Source organism: Podarcis pityusensis, assembly GCF_964106645.2.
Source record: "Podarcis pityusensis genome assembly, chromosome: 15".
NCBI classification, from domain to species: Eukaryota; Metazoa; Chordata; class Lepidosauria; order Squamata; family Lacertidae; genus Podarcis; species Podarcis pityusensis.
This window is the reverse complement of record NC_138040.1, coordinates 11,615,387-11,638,484: the sequence shown is the minus strand read 5'-3', so window position 1 is coordinate 11,638,484 and position 23,098 is coordinate 11,615,387. Positions and strand designations below refer to the sequence as shown.

Genomic DNA, 23,098 nt, shown 5'->3' with positions numbered 1-23,098 from the left:
CCATGGGATTAGTAGCCTAAAGCCATCATTATTGGTTTAGCTGTCTGCTTGAGAGTGCCTGCAGGGCAGGGAAGCTGTGACTCTGGATAGGTCTGTTGTGCTGCTTGTGTGGAAGATAAATGCAGCTTGAGAGACTAACCTCCCCTCCTGGAACATTTACATCCCAAATGGACATTAGAGAAACTTGCAACTAAGAACGTGCATCTGAGCTTGCCTATTTCTTCCTCCCTCCCAATCAGTTTTCCTTTCCTGCCATACCTTTTTAGGTTGCTAGCTTGAGGGGAGCAACTGCCACCCTGGGATCCATATATATATATATATATATATATACAGTCGTACCTCATCTCCCAAACGCCTTGGGAGTCGAAGGTCTCTGGTTACGAACTTCATCAATTCCGGAGGTCTGTTCTTAACCTGAGGTACCACTTTAGCTAATGGGGCCTCCTGCTGCCGCTTCGCCACCGGCACACAATTTCTGTTCTCATCCTGAGGTAAAGTTCTTAACCCGAGGTACTATTTCTGGGTTAGCGGAGTCTGTAACCCGAGGTGTTTGTAACCCGAGGTACCGCTGTATATATATATTGCTGAGCAGTGGGACAATTTAAAAACCCCATCAATAATAAACATGGAGTTTTGAAATGTACTTGGATAGATTTGTTTGTTTGTTTGTTTTTTAAACTAAATCAATTTGATGGTTGTGCTGGAAGATGGAGTAGCAAAAAACTCAGCTTTCCTATGTTTCTCATAAAGCTGCTTTTCACACTCAGGCTACATACACATTACAACTTGAAAGCACAATGGAAGCACATTCCCCCCCTCAAAGAATTAAGAGCACTGTAGACCCCTCACAGAGTCACCATTTGCAGTAACCCATAATCTTCAGTTCCCAGAGTTCTGTGAGGGTTTGTGTGTTTTGAATGTGCTTTAAAAGTAGAGTGCGTGCGTAGCCTGATAGTCAGGCCGCAGCCTACTTTAGAGAGTCCAGGACTGATAGTGTAGCCCTGTCCACCAACAGATGGGCCAGTGGGGAACCCACTGCCCCCCGGAATCTGATGCCTGAGGTCAAATCCACACCATACATTCAAAGTGCTTGTACCACTTTAATAGTCACGACTTCCCCCAGAGAATCCTGGGGACTGGAGTTTGTTAAGAGCGCTGACCTCACAGCACTACAGTTCCCAAACCCTTTAACAAACTCCAGTTCCTATTATTCTGCATGACTTTTGCAGTTAGGAAAGTGATGGAGAAATACACTGAAAAATGTAGAATGAACGAACGATTAATGGGAAGACGTATAACTTGCCCACAAGCAATCGAAACGAACGTTCCATAAAGACACCAGCTGTGCACACATGGCTTTTTACTCCAGCGCATTCCCTCCACCGGTGTTTGAAGCCAAGCGGACATGATGTTAGCCATGATCCAAATTCATCCTGCAGTTTCTGGAGAAATGCCCCTCTATGATGCGTTTTCCTTCGATCCAGCTTCCATCTGATTAAAAACAGAAGCTGCGGTTAACCGACTCTGGGGTTGCAGCGCTCATCTCGCTTTACTGGCCGAGGGAGCCGGCGTATAGCTTCCAGGTGATGTGGCCAGCATGACTAAGCAGCTTCTGGCGAACCAGAGCAGCACACGGAAACGCTGTTTACCTTTCCGCCAGAGCGGTACCTATTTATCTACTTGCACTTTGACGTGCTTTCGAACTGCTAGGTTGGCAGGAGCTGGGACCGAGCAATGGGAGCGCACCCCGTCACGGGGATTCGAACCGCCGACCTTCTGATCGGCAAGTCCTACGCTCTGTGGTTTAACCCACAGCGCCACCCGCATCCCTTGCAGTTAAGCTGAGGTGTGGACAATTGAGACAACAGTTGCACATGCCCAGATGAGATTTGGAGACAGGAATTGCAGACGGGGGAACAAGTCAGTAATGCTCACCAGGTGAAGAAATCCCCTCCCTGCCTTGTACAGCAATGTGAAAATGCAACTTGAAATGCATCTGGGGTGGTGTGAGAAACAACTTTACTGAATTTGAAGCTGCTGAGGTATACCTAGCGCTTGTCTAATATCCTCATAAGCTTTATGTGAGCAAATTGGGATGAATGCTCGATTCCTTAGATCTCATAACTTTTTTAAAAAAGCTCAGATAAAACACTTTCATCTCCCAACGTGGTTCAGGTATCATTGTCTCATGATCTTTTTGGGTGGTGCCTATATATTGTAAAGTCGAAAATCAACGGAGAGGAAAACGACACACTTTGTTAGATGTGATTATCTTGACCAATCTGTTAGAATATTATGTTAACGTGAGCAAATGCAAAAGTGAAATTAGATACCATAAACTGCAAAGTTCTGTTTCCCTCTCGTTCTCTGGTAACAGCGGCCAGGGCTAATATTCTGCCAGAGTTGATTTGTTTTTGTTTGTTTTTTTGCAATTTGAAAACCAACCAAATTAGTGTCAAAATCAGTGAAGCATCTCAGAATTGCTTTGGAGTTGTGTCAAGCTTCTTATTCTGACCCCAAGTTACCTTTGATTCTATCTTAATCTTTTTTTTCCTTTCTGTATGTTTATGTCTTTAAAAAAAAACTTTGTAAAATGTTTTGTTTGGTTCCTCTCCCCCCCCCCCCATATGATTTTTCAGGTTGGCGGAACAAAAACTGGCGTTGTGCGATATGTGGGGGAGACGGATTTTGCCAAAGGGGAGTGGTGTGGAGTGGAGCTGGACGAACCTTTGGGGAAGAACGATGGAGCTGTTGCCGGAACAAGGTAGGGGGCGCCACAGCCTGGGTGAGCAGTGTCCGTGTGTCCAGGGTTGTTCTTTTGCCCCGGAGCTTTTCCTGTGAAAACCCGCTCCTTAGTGCCCAATCAGAGCCAATGTCAATCCACGTTTCCCGGTGATCGCCGTCTGCTCTGGGTTTTCGCAGGGAAAACTTCAGAGCAAAAAAGTACTGTATTTTTCCGTGTATAAGACTATATTTCCCCCCCAAATTTTTAAAGTTTAAAATTGGGGGTCATCTTATACACGGAATGTTGCAATTGTTTATTTATTAATTTTGCACTCAAAAAACAGGGGTCGCCTTATACATGGAGGCGTCTTATACATGGAAAAATATGGTATGTGCTTGGACACAGAGCTTTTAAGTGCAAATTGTGCCTGGAAAAAGCAGAAGAAAGGTAAGTGAGGATAAGCCCGGAATGTTTCTGCAAACTAACAGATACACATTTTAGAAATCCTTCTCACGTATAAATTATTATTTGCTGAATTTGTTAGTCACTTAAATCACCCAGGGCAACCTAAAGTGACTTACAACCAAACAGACAATAAACCCCACATGCATATATTACAACCAAGGGGATAGAGAAGTGAATTAAAAACATCCTGCGCACTTCTGACCTACCATGATGGTCTAGGTTTCTATGTGCCAAAGGTTTCATGAAGTGGTGTAGCCTGGACCACCTCAGTCGAGAATCAGGTGTATCAAGCCACTCTCAGACCGGACACTTATGGGGAGAGGCCCAGGGCAAACAGAGATGCCTGGAAGTTTCCTGATCTTCTGACACCTCTGCGGATCCGTCTCCCTGGCAACCAGCCGAAGGAGATGCTTTAGCTGAGAGGCATCCAAAGTTGCTTGGAAATGGCAGCCATAAACAGCTGCTTGCAAAGGATTTGGAACACCCATTTAGCCCTCAGCTCTGCAATTCCCCAGCTCTGCCTCCCACAGGCAGAGAATTTGGGGCAGCTGCCAGCTGCTTTTGTGCAGATTTTGAGGCGGCGCTCTGGAACAGCTGCTCACATCTGGGTGAGATGTTTGGCGTGCCTGTAGAGATCTTCACTTGCCTTTTCAGTGATACATCACTAACAGCTTATTTAGTCAGCTGAGCTGCCTGAGAAAAGGGATAGCCCTGCCCTCTTGGCCCAGATGCTGTCATCTGCTCTGCTGCCACATCTGATATTTTTTTGGTGGTGTGTATCATTTTTCTTGGGTGGGCTTGTTTTCCTAGGCAGCCGGGATCTGTATAAACAGGGCTATGTATTATGAGGAGAGTTTTAAGAACTGGCACCTGAGCAAGGTTTCCCCCTCTTCCTCTTCCTCTTCCTCTTCCTCTCCCATTCCCCCTTTCCTTGGGTGTTGCGTCTTTTTTGAGGTTGTAGACTTCTCATTTTTCCTAGCCATTGTTGAAAGTCTTTTATTATTATTATCATCACCATCACCATCAAGTTATTAATTGCCTTCTGAACAACTATCTCAAGGCAACGTGCACAACAGATAATTGAAAACACAAAAACAGCAAACCTTTGAGGCCCTTCTTCGTGTGCCTCTTCCACGAGAGGGTGGCAACACGAGAACAGGCCTTCTCTGTTGTGGCTCCCTGTTTGTGGAATGCTCTCTGCAGAGAAGTTCGCCTGGTGCCTTCATATTTTAGGCACCATGCGAAAGCGTTCCTCTTCAGCCAGGCCTTTGGCTGATTGACATCCGATGCCCTTTTAAATGTGTTGAGGGAAGGGGGATTCTTGGTTTGTTTTTGTTCTTATTTTTATTATAGGATGTTTTGCTTTTTATACTGTAATTTTACGTTGTGAGCCGCCATGGCATCTATGGATGACGGGTGGTATACAAATTTAATTAATGATAATAAAAAATGATGACAAAGATGCCCTGGGATCTACGGATGAGAGGCGGTATACAAATATAATAAATGATAAAATTATTATTATTATTATTAAACAATGAGGGCAATACAAGATAGGTGCTCATGGCAAAGATCCATTTATCCAGCTGGGAAAGCCTATCAGGACAAAAATGACCGACTGTGTTTTGGGATCCCAAGTGGGGGATCCGGAAGCATGGAGCAGGAACGTAACCTCCGCCTTTCTTTTCAACTCCAGGTATTTCCAGTGCCCGCCCAAGTTCGGCCTCTTTGCTCCCATCCACAAGGTCATCCGCATCGGCTTCCCGTCCACCAGCCCAGCCAAAGCCAAGAAGAGCAAGCGAATGGCCATGGGCGTCTCGGCCTTGACCCACAGCCCCAGCAGCTCCTCCATCAGCTCCGTCAGTTCGGTGGCCTCCTCCGTCGGGGGAAGACCCAGCCGCAGCGGGCTGGTAAGGAGTGGCTTCCGTTCGGGAATGAGGGCTTGGGCCACATCCCCGCACCATAACTTTAAAGCACTATGATTCCACTGTAAACAGTCATGGCTTCCTCCTCCAAGGAATGCTGGGAAGTGTAGTTTGTTAACGGTGCTGAGAGTTGTTAGGAAACATGCCCCCCCATAGAGCTGTAGTTCCCAGAGTGGCTAGGAAAAACATTGCAGGGGGGGTGGATCGTGGGAGTTGTTTTACTGCTTTTTCTCCATGACCCTGGGACCCTGGGACACTTGGACACTGGGATACTGGGACACTCCGCCCTCCTAACGTTATTTCTCTCACTCAGTCACAGACCACACGTTGCTTCCAATGTCTCACACACTCAAAACATTCACTGGAGTGTTCCCACACGCACATTCAGAAACCCATGCACCTCCCCCAATCCCCCTTTTTACCAAAAACCAAACCCAACCGGCAGCGCTTAGACTTCGACCGGGGCCCAGCAGACCTTTACTGCTTCCTTCTGGGCGAAACTAAAACCAGTGGCACTTCTTCTACCCTGTTGGTGGGGCTTGATCAGGCCCTCTTTGCTCCCACCTATACCCTGTGGAGCTTACCTTTGTCCTCGAGGTACCTTCTTTCGGCCGTTGCTTTTCTCCGGTCCTTGCAATGTCTCCACTCAGGAACGGGTGGCAATTCCTCCCACGAACTTGGCAGGATGTGCACTGGAACTGCTGATGCCAATCCTAGCTGTTCACCGCAGGGACGCCTTGGACCCATGTCCCTTATCCTCGGGGAATGCTGTTTTTCCCGGCCAACGCACCAAGAAATGTAGCCTTATGAGGCTTTGCCCTCGGGTGGGAAAAATATTGCGCCCGGGAAAGGGAGATGGGAGTCAACAGACACTCAAGGAATAGTTTCGGAGAAAAAGCTTTATTTCTACCATCCATGAACTGGTAGAAGGAGCAAGTGTGATACTTCACAAAACAAGCACGAGTTCACAGTCATGTGCACAGAGCATATTCCAGTTCCCTCCCCTTTCTCCTCCTCTTCCGAAGTCCTGCTCCATGAGTTCCTTTGAGCATGAACAGAAAGCTCCTGTCTTGGGACTCTTCCCAGGAAAACGGGGGGTGAGAAGCCAAGGGGTTTCAGAGTGTTCAAGATGTTGCAACTGAATGAGATAAAATTCAGCTCTCAGGCCTGCTCTGACAGAGTCTATTCATTAGCCTTTTTGAAGCTCTCTTGTACTGATAAAAGTAACGGTTTGCCTTGCAACAGCAGAGCAAATGAGCAGATGCTTAGCTGCTGAGAAAATGATTTTGAAAAGCTTTGAGAAGCTTTGAGCCTGCTGGGGGGGGGGGGGTGACTTTGGGCCTAGGTGGGGTCACCTGTCCTCACCTCCCTTCAGCTGAACAATCAACCCCTCTTTTAATGAAGAGAGATGGATTTATTTACTGGCGGCGGCCATTTTGCACACATCTAACTGATGTGCGACCGCCGACGCGTGGGTCATTTTAGACCCAGAAGATGGCAGAACAAGGGCAGGGTGGGCTTATGCATGCTCTGCTCACAGAACCCCTGTGCAAAATGATTGCCACCTGTATTGCATTTCATACATTCATAGAATTGAAAGGGTTCCCCAAGTGTCATCTAGTCCAACCCCTCGCAATGCAGGGATATTAAAGCATCCATGACAGATAGCCATCCAACCTCTGCTTAAAAAGGAGAGCTCACAACGTCCTGAGGGAGTCCATTTATACCCCACCTTTTTCCTCTCAGGAACTCAAGGTGACGTACATGGTTCTTCTCCCTGTCCTCAGTTAATCCCCACAACAGCCCTGTGAGGTAGGTAGCTGGCCTGAGGTCACCCAGTGAGCTTCATGGCTGTGTGGGGATTTGAACCCTGGTCTCCTGGGTCCTAGCACAACGCTTTAACCACTACTCCACCCTGACTAAATCATAGACCAGTGTCCTCTGGAGGGCTTGGGGAGGGCTGCTTCAGAGCAGGGGGTGGGGTATATACTTTCTTGTGAAGCTTGCCTGTGGCTCACAGTCTTGTCAGTGTCTGACAAAGATCTATTTATTTCCCCCGGAGCAGTTTAACAATCCATCCCTCTTCCCTCTGGGAATTATAGCTCTGTGAGGGGAAATGGGACCTCCTAACAACTCTAAGCACTGAGCAACAAATTGCAGTTCCCAGGATTCTTTGGGGGGAGCCATGACTGTCAAATGATGCTTCAAAGCTGCCATGTGGATGTGGTCTAAATGCAACAACTTGGTGCTAAATATTACTATTGCAATGCAGACTTGTTCCACTTTCTCTGCTGGCAAATAGGTTTTTTGTGGGCTCTTGTATTCTCCATGAAGGGAATAGGGGTGTTAAACCACAGAGCCTAGGACTTGCCGATCAGAAGGTTGGCGGTTCGAATCCCCGTCACGGGGTGAGCTCCTGTTGCTCAGTCCCTCCTCCTGCCAACCTAGCAGTTCGAAAGCACACCAAAGTGCAAGTAGATAAATAGGTAACACTCCGGCGGGAAGGTAAACGGCGTTTCCGTGCGCTGCTCTGGTTTGCCAGAAGCGGCTTAGTCATGCTGGCCACATGACCCAGAAGTTTTACGCCGGCTCCCTCGGCCAATAAAGCGAGATGAGCGCTGCAACCCCAGAGTCGGCCACGACTGGACCTTTACCTTTAGCCATGAACTAGATTTTGGGGGCAGAGGGAGGGAAGCCATGTTTAAAGCGGAATCGTAGTGCTTTAATCTATGATGTGAACGCTCCCTGTGTTTGGATGTTGGGTTTGTCGCGAAGCTGACGGACCGAATAATGGACCTGTCGTGTTTCTCATCTGAGCTTCTCCAACCTTCCCCCTCCTCCTCCTGTTCCTCTTGCAGTTGACGGAAACTTCTTCTCGCTACGCCCGGAAGATCTCCGGCACGACAGCCCTGCAGGAGGCCCTGAAGGAGAAGCAGCAACACATCGAGCAGCTGCTGGCGGAGCGAGACCTGGAGCGAGCTGAGGTTGCCAAGGCAACCAGCCGCATCTGCGAGGTGGAGAAGGAGATCAGCATCTTGAAAGCACAACACGAGCAGGTAAGGGACTTGCCTGGGCCACCTCTGAGCTGGCAGAGAGGGATGAGAAAATCACAAGCAGGGAACGAAGTGCTTTTTGTTGATCTGTGTGGGATAAGGAAGCGAACTTATACCGAATCAGACCATTGATTTATCTCTTTCTGCCCTACCTTGAGATTCCAGGGATCAAATTTAATAATTAAAACAAATACCTCAAGGACCGTTTCTCCACATATGAACCTACCCAGACCCTGGGATCATCTTCTGAGGCCCTTCTTCGTGTGCCTCCTCCATAAGAGGTCCAGAGGGTGGCAACACAAGAACAGGGCCTTTTCTGCAGTGGCTCCCCATTTGTGGAATGCTCTCCCCATGGAGATTCGTCTGCTGCCTTTATTATATACCTTTAGGCACCAGGCAAAAACGTTCCTCTTCAGTCAGGACATGGGCTGATGAATGATTAAATCCTGCGACTCTTAATCTCAGAGTCGTGGATCTGATCCCCACGTTGGGTAAAAAGAATTCAATGTTGCGGGGGTTGGACTAGACCCTAGTGGTGCCTTCTAGCTCTATAATTCTATGATTCTACAGCATCTTTATATCCTTTTATATGTGCAATGGGGGTGGGTTATTGTTTTGTTCTTATTTTATTATGTATTTTGTGTTTTTATCTTGTATTTTTGTGCTGTGAGCCGCCCTGAGATATTTGGATGAAGGGCACTACACAAATTTAATATCAATAAATACCAGACCTTGGGCTGATTAACATTCTATGGCCTTTTAAACGTCTTTGTGGGAGGGGGGGTTATTGGTTTGCTTATTGGTGTATTTTCTGTTCATGTTTTGTATTTTTGTGTTGTGATCTTCGGACGAAGGGTGGTATACAAATTTAATCAATAAAATAATATTATTAATAATAAAGGACACCAGTAGGCAGGGAGTTCCAACATGTAGGCACTGCCGCACTCAAAAATCAAGTTCTTACAAGTTCAGAATGATTATTATGAGCTGCTTTCAACAGTGACAGTTCTGCAGATCGGAGCAGTCAATTGGGCATGTATAGGCTAAGGCAGTCCCACAAGCATGGAGGGGTTCCCAAGCTGTTAAGAGTTTTATTTACCAATAGAGACACCTTGAGCTTTGCCTGGTAGCAAATCAGCAGCCAGCACAGACCTCTAAACATCTCATTCCTGTTGGCGCCAGGCAAACTTCCCTGGGGAAACATTCCACAAATGGGGAACCACTGCAGAGAAGGCCCCGTTCTCGTGTTGCCACCCTCTGAACCTCTCTGAACCTTCAAGTTTAGTCCTGAACTGAGCCCTTATTAAAGCTCTGTAGGTTTCCACCTGCTCAGAGACCACCAAGGTGCCCAGTGGAAGGGACTCTGAGCTTCCTGAAGGAATGAAATAATGCTGAAGATGCCTGGTGTATTTATTTCCTCTGCTATTTCTGTATTTAAAAATATCTTCTTCTTCTTTGGCGATCACTCGTAGCTGAGTAAGATTGTCTTCCATAAACACGATTTTAACAATGAGTCTGTAAGTGACGGCGGAGGCCAATTCTGGATCCACACATCCTTCCACAGTGGGGACATTGGTTCCCAGGCAGGAGTTGATCACGGTGTGGATTTGCCAAGCGTGCCTTCCTCCTAGCACGTTTCTCCCTTGCGTCCTGAGTTTGAGCATTTTCAAAGCCCATGACACCTTTGGTCAAGGCTGTTCTCCAACTGGAGCGCTCTCAGGCCAGTGTTTCCCAGTTGTTGGTGTTTATACTACATTTGTTTTAGATTTGCCTTGAGACAGTCTTTAATCCTCTTTTGTTGACCACCAGCATTGTGCTTTCCATATTTAAAAATATAACGGTGATATCTGTGTGCGTGTGTGCACATGCAGTCTCTATCTTGCCCGTTTGTGTGTTGCCTGTTTTGGGACCTTTCTTTTCCTTTTCTTAGTACATCTCTGAAGCAGAAGGGAATTTGCAGAGGGCGCGAACCATGCTGGACAGGTCGCAGAAGGAGAAAGTGGAGTTGCTCAACCAGCTGGAAGAGGAGAAAAGGTATCCAAAATAGAGCAGGGGGCAGTGAGACACACAGCCCCCTTGCTTGCTCAGAGGGATTTGGTGTTGACAGCGCTAGTGATGGCACTTCTGGCTAGCAATGAGGGATGCTGAGAGAAACCTGACAGAAACAGGAGGGTGGAAATGCTGGCTTTCACTTATTTGTCTGGCAAAAGAAACTCAGTCCTGCAAGCATGATTGGCACCTGTCCTTTGGAACCCCAGCCCCCCACTGCATATCAAACAGGCCCCTTTTCTCTGTTGTTCTTTCGGCTCCTCTATCAACAGGCCTTCTAAAACCCAAGCGGCATCTGTCCTAGATCTGAATTGATTTGATGTATGTGATGCTGTTGTTTTAAACAGTTTTTTTATTCATAGGTTATTCAATGTTATTTTATGCAAGTGTTTTTATGTCTCTATCTGCTTTATGTATGTCATTATATTGCAAATCTCGTTGAGATGTCTCGCGGGAAGCCGTTCAGAAATTTGGTAACGATGCTTTACTTAATCAGTGCGAGAGAGATTCAGAGGATTTTTTAAACACCCCCCAAAAATACAACCTTCATGCTAATGGTTTCCCCTCCCTGACTTCTTTTTTTCCGCCTCAGGAAGGTGGAGGATTTGCAGTTCCGCGTTGAGGAAGAATCCATTACGAAGGGAGACTTGGAGGTAATCTGTGGCAGCCCCACACTTTTTAAAAGGCATGAGCTGAGTTGCCCGCGACTGTTGGTTGTCTCTCCTTCCCTTTGTCAGCCTTTCTGGTCCAGCCTTGTTTTAATAATAAACAGAGTTATATTGATTAGCTGCTGCCTGACGAAGTGCAGGGCTGGGACGTGTGTTTTCCGAACGGCTTTCACAAAGGACCGTTTTCGGACGATGTGCCACAGAGCTGACATTGCTCGCTTGTGCTTTGGGTCAATCATGGGGCGAGTTTTGTTTTGTTTTGATCTCTTTGGAGCCTTTATTCTCTGGTGAGGGAGACTCAGTGCATTTATTTCACTGGAGGGGAGGGGAAAAAGTACATTGAATTGCAGAGCATATCATGAGTGTTTCCAAGTTCTGGATTGTGGTGGGTACCCCCTCACTGCCCTGCTCCTCTCCCAGTTTTGTTCCAGTTTTGCCTGCTATTTAAACAAGTCTTGTTCTGCGTCTTGGTTAGTAGTAAAACTGTATTGTCCCTTTGAGTGGGGGAAGGAGCAGTGGAAGTGTATCTGCGCTGTTAGGGTGATATCAAACTAAGTCACACTCGAAATAGACTGAAATTAAGCAGCTTAAGTACATTGATTTCAGTAGAACTACTCTGAGTTTGACAAACTTATCACCTGTGGAAAGAAAGACTTACTGTCAACAGCATTAAACATGCTGACATACAATAAGGAGACATTCTATAAGGATTTTTAATTAAAATCTAACTACTTTTGGGTGGAGTCAATTCGAAATGAGGAAAGCAGGATGCATTTATTTATGAACTTAAAATATATTTGTGTATCCTATTTGGAAAATGCTACTTTGGCTTGGTGTTTGTATGCTTTCCACTTCCTAAGTGTATTAAAGAAGGGCGAAACTGCTTTGGAACTGTGCAGCATTCCCAAAGCAAAACTCGGATTAAAAGGTGAAGTGAACGTGATTCACCGAGGGCACTTTGGTCCATAGAAGGAGGAGCACAAGGCTGAGAATGGCAGGTTCTCTGAAAAGCTGACTACATCTGTGCGTGAAGCTCTGAGGGAGAATTGCTGCAAGGGGACAGAGAGGGCTTGGGTCAAATGGTACTCTGCAATGGCAGGTTTGTCTCTACTACTCTTGGATGGAGACAGTCTTGAGGGGTCTGGGATGAGGCTGGTTTGGAGCGAAACGCTCTCATCGCAAGCAATTTTTTGCATGTGCAGTGGGACCTGAAGGAGCGTCTCCACCCCCATCGTTTTGCCCAGACACTGAGGTCCAATGCCGAGGGCCTTTTGGTGGTTCCCTCGCTGTGAGAAGCCAAGTTACAAGGAACCAGGCAGAGGGCCTTCTCAGCAGTGGCACCTACCCTGTGGAATGCCCTCCCACCAGATGTCAAAGAGAAAAACAACTACCAGACTTTTAGAAGACATCTGAAGGCAGCCCTGTTTAGGGAAGCTTTTAATGTTTAAGAGGTTATTGTATTTTAATGTTCTGTTGGAAGCCACCCAGAGTGGCTGGGGAAACCCAGCTAGATAGGCGGGGTATAAATAATAAATTATTATTATTATTATTATTATTATTATTATTAGGGGCTGCCAGCAATTCAGGGCGAACAGAGCTGGTCCTCTGTGCTTGGTACCTTCAGGAAAGAGCACCTGGAGATAAATATACAGAATAGACGGGTGGTTGTCTAGGGCAGCAGTTTGCAGTGATAGGTTGTCTCATCTCGGATCAGGAGATGGGTGTCTTTACATTTACATTGTCAACTTTTGGGGGGTGCCTGCCCATATGTGCTGCCACAGTTCAGAGGGTTGACCCGGAAGCTGTCTCTCAATTGCGTGGCAGTTGCCGCCCCTTGCTGCCTCTTGCTTGAGCGGGCTTCCCTGCCTTTATGGATCTTACGCTCTCTTTATTCTCCTGTTTGTGAACTGCCTTCCTTTGCCCTGTTTGCTGGAGAAGATAACGACGTTACACTTCTCCTCTTGTCCGTTCTCTTTATTTATTCCTCTGTTTTCTACTCTCTTTCTCCCTCTCCCAATTTTTTTGTTTTGTTCTATTTCCCCCCTTTTCCTTCCGTGTTCTTTCTTTTATTTTCTCCTCCCGACCAGACCCAGACCCAGCTGGAGCATGCCCGAATACGGGAGCTCGAGCAGAACCTCCTGTTTGAGAAGACGCAGGCTGAAAAGCTTCTCAAAGGATTGGAGGACTCTAGGGTAATCTGTCCCTGATGCTCCCCACCCCGCAAAACGGTCTCATCCTGCCCTGCTCCACGCAACCCAATGCCTGTGGATCAGATTGCTTGCATCTGTTTTGATACCAACAAATCCTTAACCTCCCCCCCCAAAAGAACCACTTTTGTTTTCGTTTCTGTTGTTTTGGTCTTCAGCTTTCATTATTTCATTTATTACATTATATTTGCAATTTCCGCTCTTCCTCTTCGCTCCCTTCCCCACCCGCTCTCTCTAACGCCCTGCAAAGGGTTGCATTTTGCAGTTTTGCCTTCTCCGTGTCTGTAAAAGGCAAACCCTTCCTTTTGGTTTTCTGTTCTTCAGCTTCTCATGCAACATGATAACCACCGGGACTGGAGCAAACCGCCATTTGCCATCCGATTTAACCAATCGATAATCAATCGCTGGCTGAATACAGGGGGCCATTTATCTGGCAGTGTGTGTGTGTCTGTACCCTCCTTGACAGGCTGCCACCTGGGGAGTGAGGAGAAGGGTTTTTAAAATGATTCGCCGTATATCCTCACCGACCCAAAAAGAGGGGTGGGAACGAGACTTGGAATTCCTTGGCCACCAGCTTCCCAAGCAGCTCTGCCATGGAATCATAGAATTGTAGAGTTGGAAGGGACCCTCGAGGGTCATCTAGTCATAGCTGTCAGCTGTCCCTTATTTGGCGGGAAAGTCCCTTATCCCAGCGCTGTGTCCCGCTGCTGTCCCTTATTGATGATGTCCCTTAAATTTCTTGGGTTTCAAAGGAAGCAGTTCCTCTCCCTCCCTCCCTCCCTGCTGGCCAGGGAGCAGGGAGGCTCCAACTGGGTTGCTTGGCTGCATTGCTCACCCAATAAGGAGTCTAAGAACAACTGGGGGGTGGAGCTTGCATGCCTTGTGCTGATCAAATTGGCCGCGTTGCCTGGGGACTCGCCTTTGCTCAGCGCTTCCCAGCAGAGAGGTGACGGTGGTTTTCCTTGCTGCATTCCTTGCCGGGTTGCTGCGCTGTGGGAACCACCGCTTGAGGCTTCGTTTGGCTGCTGTCTGGGTTTTCTGCCTTTGACTCGGAGGGGCTCAGAAGCTGAACATACCTGTGCCTGGAAAATCCCTTGTTTTGGCTGCTGATCCCTTATTTTCAAGGCTGCTGGTCCCTTATTTTCAAATCTGTAAGTTGACAGCTATATATCTAGTTTAACCCCCTGCCGTGCTGGAATGTCAACTAATTGTCCATGCTCCTTGATAAATGGCCACCTGTATTCGTCCTTTCATCATCGCAGAGCTCTTCAGGGCCCCAGGAATTCTGCATTGAAACCAAATTCCTGTAGTGGTGGGACCAGAATCCAGGAATGCAAATTAAACTGGGTGCATGTTTGCTTAACTGTTAAAATGGACGTGGTGTTGGGTGCCAGGGTATCACTGGGTGCTTGAAGAAGGCCGTGCGTCTCTGGTTCTCTGTCCGCCTGGGTCCAGTTCTGGCCTCCTCTCTGAGGCTTCCTCTCTGCCCCATCCTCTGGCTTGCTGAGCTGTTTGGAACTTGTGTGACTCTCAATTTCTGCGTGGAGGTCTTTCCAAGTTAGCTTCTTTCCTGTGCGCTTTTATTTATTCATTTTAAGCACCTGCAGCCCACTCTTCTGCTGAAAAGGCCCCTAGAGCAGCTTACCTAGGACAAGGCAGTCTCTTGCCTGTTACGACACAAAAGGAAAAGGGACAAGAAGGGAAGAGGGGGCGGAATAGGTGACTTCTAAGCGACTCTGCAATTCTGTGTTTTCAGCCATGCGTGGATCTGGTGGGGTTGGTTTGAGATCTGTTCCTTGAGATTTCCTGCCTCTGAAAGCGCCTTCCTTCCATTTCTTTTCACCATGACTCGCAAGCCAAACATGCTGCTGCTTACCGTACCCCGCATTAAGCTAGCCAGCTGCTTCCCAGCCCATCATTCAACATTAACCATGGTCAGCAACGCGCTTCGCATCAAGCACCCTTCCTGACTCTTTTCTCGAACTCAGCTAATGGCTCCTTCTAACTGACTTGGCATGACTTGGTTTCTTTCTTTCTTTCTTTTAAAAAAGGGCACTTCACCCTTTTACACCAGGGTAAGCCATGTGGCAATAGAGGGGACAAAGTTAACTTAGCAATGAGCAGAAGCAACTCTGATGTTACCTGGATCATGTTTCGTTGTTAAGGGGTTCCTTTGGCCCCAGGAAGCAAGGGACCAAAGTTGGGGTGGGGCAGAATGCTGATGTTTTCATTGATGGCTGTGCAATGGGTCACCGCTGTTCCCATTTGACAGGTGGGAAAGACTGAGGTTGATTGATGGGGCAAGGTGTGTGTGTGTGTGTGTGAGAGAGAGAGAGAGAGAGAGAGAGAGAGAGAGCTTTCAGGAGCCTGTTGCACCCGGGTGGGAAAACTGTGAGCACTTCCGACTGCAGGTGCGGAAGGAATCTTTTTAAAAAGTCCTCTGTGTTTTGTCTGTCTGTAAGGCTGCCATTGTGCAGACACCGTCTTTGGAATATTTTTTTATACCACTTTTTATTAATAACTGCAATTTTTTCTTTTAAATTACAGTGGAACCTCGGTTGTCGAACACTTCGGAAGTCAAATGTTTCAGCTTTTGAATGCCGACAACTCGGAAGTGAATGCTTCCATTTTCAAATGCACCTTGGAAGTCGAATGGCTTCCGAGACGCGTTTCTCCATGTTTTCAGTGGATTTCGACCGCCCATTGCACCTCGGTTGTCGAACGTTTCAGAAGTCGAACGGCCTTCCGGAACGGATTACGTTTGACAACCAAGGTTCTATTGTATTGTTGTAATCTGCTTAGGGTTGCTGTTGCTTTTTTTTTTTTTTAACAGCCAGCCAGTATATAATTGTTAAATTTAAATTCATTCTAATGGAGAAAATTAAAAATAAGCAAGGAAGGGAGGCCCAGCCTAATCCTTTCCTAGGGACCCATTGTTTTGGGGTGGTTGTTTTTTTTTGTTGTTGTTTTTTTTGGCAATATATGGCTTGCCTCCATATGTACACATGCACACCCTGCCAGCCACAGTGATGGGGGATTTCACAGCTGGTAATAGGCCACATGGGACCCGGGACAAAATGATGCCATGCCAAGCTCTCCTGTTCCGGGTGCCAGCCAGCCCATTTTCCTTCTTCCAGGCTATTGACAGCCATCCCTAAATTTGCGTCTTCGGTGTAATGCCAGTGGCAAGGATCCTTTACCTAGAAATATTACTGCTATTGTAAAATGACATGGTTCTTAGAGAGAGAGAGAGAGAGAGAGAGAGAGGTGTGTGTGAATGCTTACCCTGGTGCAAAAAAGAAGAAAAACCAAATCATACCTCAAAAGGAAGGTTCTGTTTGCATTAGCAATGTACTTAGACATTTGCCTTCCCTCTGCTGAGAGTCTTTTCATACAGCAGCCAGCTCAGTTTTGCCACCAAATTCCCAACTTTTTAAATGAAGTTTGCGTTAGCCTCTTTCGTCTGGCGCAACCAGACATCCAGTTAAAACAGGGATAGCGGAGAGAGCCTATGTTCCTCAGATGTTGCCATACTACAACACTCATCATCCTCCGCACTGACCATGCTGGCTGGGACTGATGCTCGGCAACATCTGGAGGGCCACAGATTCCCCCACCTGCGCCTAAAAATGTATTGGGCTGTCTATTATTATTATTATTATTATTATTACCGTTATGATACACGGTGTGAAAAGACCCCAAAAGAAATGGGCAAGTATGAAAAGGCAAGGGCTGACTTTGCGTATGTGCGTTTATTTTATCGTCCACTCTTCCAGCTGACTACGGTGGCCGAGAAGTCGCGGATCCTCCAGTTGGAGGAGGAGCTGGCCTTAACGCGAGGCGAGGTGGAGGAACTCAGGCAGTGCTTGAAGGACACCCTTCCTCCGGATTCTCCGGACCACAGCCTCGGCTTGCAGACGGAGGCCCTGCGCCTCCGTGACCAGCTGCTTTCCGCTAACAAGGAGCACCAGAAAGAGAGCAGCCAGCTGAAGGAGAAGTACGAAAGGACGCTGAAGAAGCACCAGCAAGAGATCGAGAAGCTGAAGGCCCTGAACGAAAAGTACTCACAGGAAATCGTGGACCTCAAGCAGAAGGTCCAGCAGGCCACCAACGAGAACATGGGCCTCATGGACAACTGGAAGTCCAAGCTGGACACGCTGGCATCCGACCATCAGAAGTCGCTGGAGGACCTCAAGGCCACCTTGAACACGGGCCCCGACAGTCAGCACAAGGAGATAGTGGAGCTGAAGGCTGTGGTGGAGAGCATCAAGATGGAGCACCAGCTGGAGCTGGAGAACTTGAAGGCCAAGCACGACATCGAGACGGCCGTCCACATCAAGGAGAAGGAAGGCCTGAAGCTGAAGGTGCAGGAAGCCAAGGATGAGGTGGAGGAGAGCGACAGGAACTGGAAGCAGCAGTTGGAGGCCAAGACCAACCAGCACCTGTTGGAGCTGCAGGACCTGAAGGACAAGTGCCGAGACGCGGATCTCCGAGCACATGAGCTGGAGAAGCTTCACGGCGACTATGAGGATCAGGCGCAGGCCATCGCTTTCCTGAAAGAGCAGATCGCTCTGGCCGAGAAGAAGATGCTGGACTACGAGACGCTGCAGAAGACGGAAGCCCAGAACAAGCAGGAGATCCAGCGGCTGCAGGAGAAAGTCCTTGTGCTGGAGAACAAGCTGCAGTCCACAGAAGCGCTTCATCCTTCTCAGCACACCAACGTACGTTGACTGGCCTAGCTGATTTCCAGCACCTTCCTCCACCCCCTCACCCACCCCCCACTTTTTAATTGTCTTTAAAACTCCCGGATGCATTTACAAAGATGTTAGCACACAACTGAGGATTTGAAGCTGGCAGTAATGTTTTCTCTAAACCAGGGCCGTCCCTAGTGTTAGACAAAGTGAGGCAACAGCCTCAGGTGGCAGACATTTCCAAACATTCCCTTCTGTTGTAGGACAGAGCTTTGCGTGCTACGCATCCTGTCTTTGCAGGGCCAGATTAAAACCTTTAGAGACCCTAAGCACTTAAAAGATTTTGGTGCCCCCGTATATATCCAATTCAAAATATAAACAACAATAAACCGTAAAACAAGATTTTATTTTTCGAGATGAAACAAAACCTAATGCAAGATAGAAAGCGATGTTTATTGTCGTATGCTTCCACTTCTAAAAGAATGCTAGGTTTGGAGGAGCAGAGGCAGAATGAGAAAGTAAGGTGGGAACTCTAATAAAGACAAGGAGTTTGTGCTGGGTCCAGGGGCAGAGCGGACGCCGGCGACAGCGTCTGGGGAGACAAGGAAGCAAACAAACAAATGAAAATGGCATAGCGCAATACAGACCTGCGTAAGGAAGAGCCATAGCTCGGCGGCCGACTGGCAGGCTGTTCTGAAGGTGGCTCTGCCTCTTGGGTCAACAATGGCTGTTTTCAGGTCCTGCCTTTATCAGAGCCCTGATCCACCTTCGGGAAAGAGCCCTAGTTTCATGTCAGAAAGCCCTATGCTCAGTCCCCAGCACTTCCTGTTCAGAACCATGAGGACTAGAGTCTTACTTTTTACATAGGTGGTCAGTAATTCAGTGACAGAGCACTTGGTTTCAGGTTTAGTCCCCAAGGGCAGCTCCGGGGAGGTGTCCTGCTTGAAACTTTGGAGAGCTCCTGCCAGCCAGTGTAGGCTACACTGAGCTAGATGGACCAGTGGCCTGACTGTGCAAGGCAGTGCCTGTCCTAGGTGCTTCTGACCAGGCTGTGTACACAGTCCCCTGTTCCTTTCCCTAATATGTGCGCAATCCTTCTGACGTCTGGGGAATGTGTACAATGGCCAGTTGTGCGCATTCTCCATTTGATTTGCATGAACCAAGGTGCACCCGAAAATTTTACGTTTGCGTGTTTTTACCGTTTATTACAGATGATTGAAACCAACGACATTTCAGAAGAGAAGATCAAGATGAAGCAGACCATGGAAGGTAACTCTCTTTAGAAATCAGACAGGCTGTGTTAAGTTTCAGAGGCCAGCCTAGAAACTGGCTTAATTTCAGGAGGTTATGAATGTCACTCTAATGTTTCTTGCTTCTGATGTTTGAGCCTATGTTTTCAGTTTTGCGAATTGTGCTATTCCCCACCTCCCTGTAAGCAGCGCCAGATTTACGTATAAGCTAAACAAGTTATAGCTTAGGGCCCCACTCTCTTGGGGCCCCCAAAAAAATTTAAAGGAAAAAAACACCTGGATGTACATTTCCAAAATTTAAGATAAAAAACAAATTAAATAAAACCTACATACAGCAACAGGGTTTTGTGTTGTGTAGGCTCCTATGGTGTAAGTAATTGGCCCCGCCTGCTAGTCTGCTCCCTAAAATATCACTGGTTTGCTCATTTCTTTATATAGGGTGCCTACTTTCTGCATGGACTGGTTGCATGGCAACATGTGCAAATGGCTTTAGATCCCTATTAGGTCCATAGATGACCATATAGCATATATTCAACACAAAAAACATCGACAATTGGTTGTTGACAAAGGACAGCTGGACATATAAAAGGGCCCCATTACCTTTAGTAGCTTAGGGCCTCATTAGTCTAAATCTGGCCCTGCCTGTAAACTGCATTGAGACATATAGTGAAAATTGGGGTGTTAATCCCTTAAACAAATGAATAAATGAAGCCCCTAATAATATAAGCTTGCAAACGTAACAGGTGACCCTACTCCCTCTTATCCTCCTGCAGATCTCCAGGACAAGCTGAGTAAGAAAGATAAAGAGGTGTCATCACTTGTCTCCCAAGCAGACACGCTAAGGACTCAAGTAAGTGGTAAGTTTGCTTAGGCTTGTGTTGGTCAGATTGACAGATAATTTCAGCGGGGGGGGGGGGCGAGGACGGACATCTATTTTAGTCCTCACTTTAATGGAGGGGCCGAATCTACATCTGGGCTGTACCACTTTAGAGCTGAGAGGAGGGCTCTCACACAACTGATGTGAATCGCCTGCACATGGAAACCAAGCAGCTCAGGGAGAAAGCAAAACTCGGGACCTTCTCTGTGTGCGAAACCCGACAGTTGTTGCTGGAAGGAAAGGCCAGCTTTTAGTATGTGCTAGTGGCCGAAATCGTGGAAAGTTGTATTACTGATGTTTGATGGCTCATAATACTGGTGTTGTGTTTCTTTTTAGAATAATACAATAAAATTATGCATGATCAGAAAGACGGTGTAAGGCAGAATAGAATGCAACAAACGGTTTTGAATGATCCTTATTCTATAAAAAGTTATAGCCAGATAAAAGGAGTTATACACAGAAAGTTGTGAAAAAGGTTATTTCATCACCGTTTCTGTTAGTACTTGATGTGGGAAGCTTTTGTTGCAATTACAGCCCTGCAGCCATGTCCCATGGAGCGAACCAAGGATTTTAGTTCATCAGGTGTTATAATGTGAAGCCAAGATTGGATTACTGATTCTATCAATGGTGCTTTATTCCTTGGATACTTCTGACTAACATGTTTCTTTAATCGGCTCCACAAATTTTCTATTGGATTCAGGTCAGGGCTATTACACTCTGTCACTGGTCAGTTTTGAGTTAAGGAAATCCACTTCCGGTTACGCAAGGCAGACATGCTTTCTTTTTCTGGTTATTTGGCTGCAACATTTGATAGAAATAACATAATCCAACATAGGGTTGCCATATTTCAAACAGTGAAAATCTGGACAGAATTTATTTATTTTAGCTTTGGGGGGGGCAAAAACTTTGATGTTTTTAAGCTAATATTATTGGAAATCGGCAAAAGCGACACCGCCGACACTGGTTGCCATACGTCTGGATTTTCCCGGACATTATTCCGATTACTGCCCAGATGCTGCTGCCGACTGCAGTATTCCGGATGTGTCCAGAAAATTCTGGACGTATGGCAACCCTAATCCAACACTGTTTGTTCCATTATATCCTGCATTGAACTATCTTTCTAATGATGTATAATTTTATGGTATTAAAGACTGATGTCATGAGCCATCAAACCTTAGAAATACAAATTTCCTTAAAGCTTCCCACGAGTTTGACCACTAGTATGGTCTCTCGCAGTCCCTATGGCTGTAACAGCCTGAACGAAAGAAGCCTTTAAAAAACACACCCAACCCCAAAGAAAGTGTTTCAGATTAGCTCTACCATTGATTTAATACTTCTGCTGATAAAAATGCAGCCCTGTGTACAAACCCAAGTACACAGAAAACTAAGAGAATTTAGTTCTGTTGCATTAATACCCTGCTTCTCTTCCATTGTGCTAACCTTAGGTGGTTACAACTCAAAAGGCACAGCACAAAAGGAAAAAGGGTTGGGAGGGAGGAGGAAGAAGAAAGAAACGCAGACAAGAATTCTGTATATTCCACCTTCCTTCCATCATGGAACTCAAGGGGGCATGCATGTGGTTAACCAGACCCAGACCTGCTTAGCTTCAGCAAGATGGTGGCCTCAGATGACAGTGTGGGATGAATAGACGAGGACAGAGACGTTACTAGGGACTGGCCCTCTTAGGAAGGTGAAAGGGCCCCCTCCTCTGGTTGGGAGGGCCCTGGACAGGATGTTGAAGGTTGCATTCTGTCCTTATCCGTGTCTTTCCAGGGAAATGCCAGGTTTGGTGCTTATGACATCAGAATGTAAGATAATCTGTCCTGTTCTCACACTGGACAGCCAGGTGCTCCTCCTCCTGATTGCAAGAGCGTTCCCACTTTCTGCAATTTCCAGCAGGATTGAGAAGGGCTGCACTTATGAGGAAGTCAGAGTAGGGTCATGGCAGCCACGGAGCAGGGACTGCAAGCTCTTTAAGAACAGGGCTGGGCTGCCAAATTTGCAGAACTACATCTCCCATCATCCCTGACCAACGGGGGCTGCTGCGAGTTGCAGTCCGGCAGATAATCCAGAGGACCACTGCAGTTCCTGATCCCTGTCTTAGGGAGGAGCTTGCGTTGTCCTGCCTTGCCGAGAGAGAGAGAGAGAGAGAGAGAGAGAGAGAGAGAGAGAGTCTGCTTTACCTTGTCTCCCCCCACCCCCCTCAAACGCACACGCTTTCCTTTGGTCCGGCAGCCTTGGAAAATAGATGCAGGAGTACCGAGAGGAAGGCAGATTCTCTGTTGAAAGAGAAGAAGAGGCTGGAAGCCGAGCTGGAGACGGTGTCTAGGAAAACGCACGATGCTTCTGGCCAGCTGGTCCTCATCAGCCAGGAGCTGCTGAAGAAAGAAAGGTCAGTCTCCTCCGTCGGCTTAGCAACCCCACCTTCAGCTTCCAATATCTCCTCTTCCAGTTCACCCACTCATCGTTGTCCCACCACCAATTCCCTGGGCTCTGAGGCTTCTTTTTTTATAATTTTTTATAAATACAATGCAAGTACAATATGGGCATGACTTTAAATTAACACCTTACATTAAAAACCTGACAGTACCAAAGGTTATTCACCAAAGCCAGACTAAACGTCTTTCCTTCTGCAGTGCTGGACGGCAGATGGAGAGGAGTTCCCTACCAGGACAGACTTTGCTCGTGTGCTCAAGACATCGATTCTATATATTTTGCTGCACTGTGCAAAATATGAGCAAGCCAGGGCTGAACTGATATTAACCTTGCTGGTACCTTTCCCAGGAAAATCAGAGGCTCACTATGTCAGGTTCCTATTGGAAGACCGGACAAACGCTAGAACATTAGCAGTGGCAAAGTTTTTATCAGTGGTTGCAAGAACCAATGATTCCTATCTTTAAGTCTGAACAAAATGCTTGTTTAACCTGGAGGTAGGCTGTCTGAATTGTGCATTGCTTTGTAACAATTTGTTGGCTCTCTGGACCGTAATAAAGATTGATTGATTGATTATAATTTTTTATTAGGTTTTTAATCATTTTATACATATCAAACATAACCTTTTCGAACATTCAAATACAAGGTTCTTTTGAACCTTCGGACCTCCTTCCCTCCCTCCATGGATTCCATGTTTAAATTTAAGTTTCCCGCATCTTTTACCATTATCTACCTATTAATTAACTGTAATTAAC

At 46.8% G+C, this 23,098-nt stretch overlaps 1 protein-coding gene across 4 annotated transcripts in view; it reads left to right on the top strand.

The window, feature by feature from the left end:
- CLIP2 (CAP-Gly domain containing linker protein 2) overlaps positions 1 to 23,098 on the top strand; it is an 88,541-nt gene that overhangs the window by 50,788 nt on the left and 14,655 nt on the right. For 2 of the 4 annotated variants that reach the window (XM_080982841.1, XM_080982842.1), the window contains exons 4-13: positions 2,640 to 2,764; positions 4,887 to 5,100; positions 7,974 to 8,171; positions 10,099 to 10,202; positions 10,810 to 10,870; positions 12,973 to 13,077; positions 16,869 to 17,813; positions 18,995 to 19,052; positions 19,807 to 19,890; positions 22,146 to 22,302. In XM_080982841.1, the coding sequence (XP_080838967.1) occupies positions 2,640 to 2,764; positions 4,887 to 5,100; positions 7,974 to 8,171; positions 10,099 to 10,202; positions 10,810 to 10,870; positions 12,973 to 13,077; positions 16,869 to 17,813; positions 18,995 to 19,052; positions 19,807 to 19,890; positions 22,146 to 22,302 (2,051 nt within the window). The remainder of the gene's footprint in view (positions 1 to 2,639; positions 2,765 to 4,886; positions 5,101 to 7,973; positions 8,172 to 10,098; positions 10,203 to 10,809; positions 10,871 to 12,972; positions 13,078 to 16,868; positions 17,814 to 18,994; positions 19,053 to 19,806; positions 19,891 to 22,145; positions 22,303 to 23,098) is intronic. The other 2 variants (XR_013979834.1, XM_080982843.1) reach the window with 2 other exon arrangements.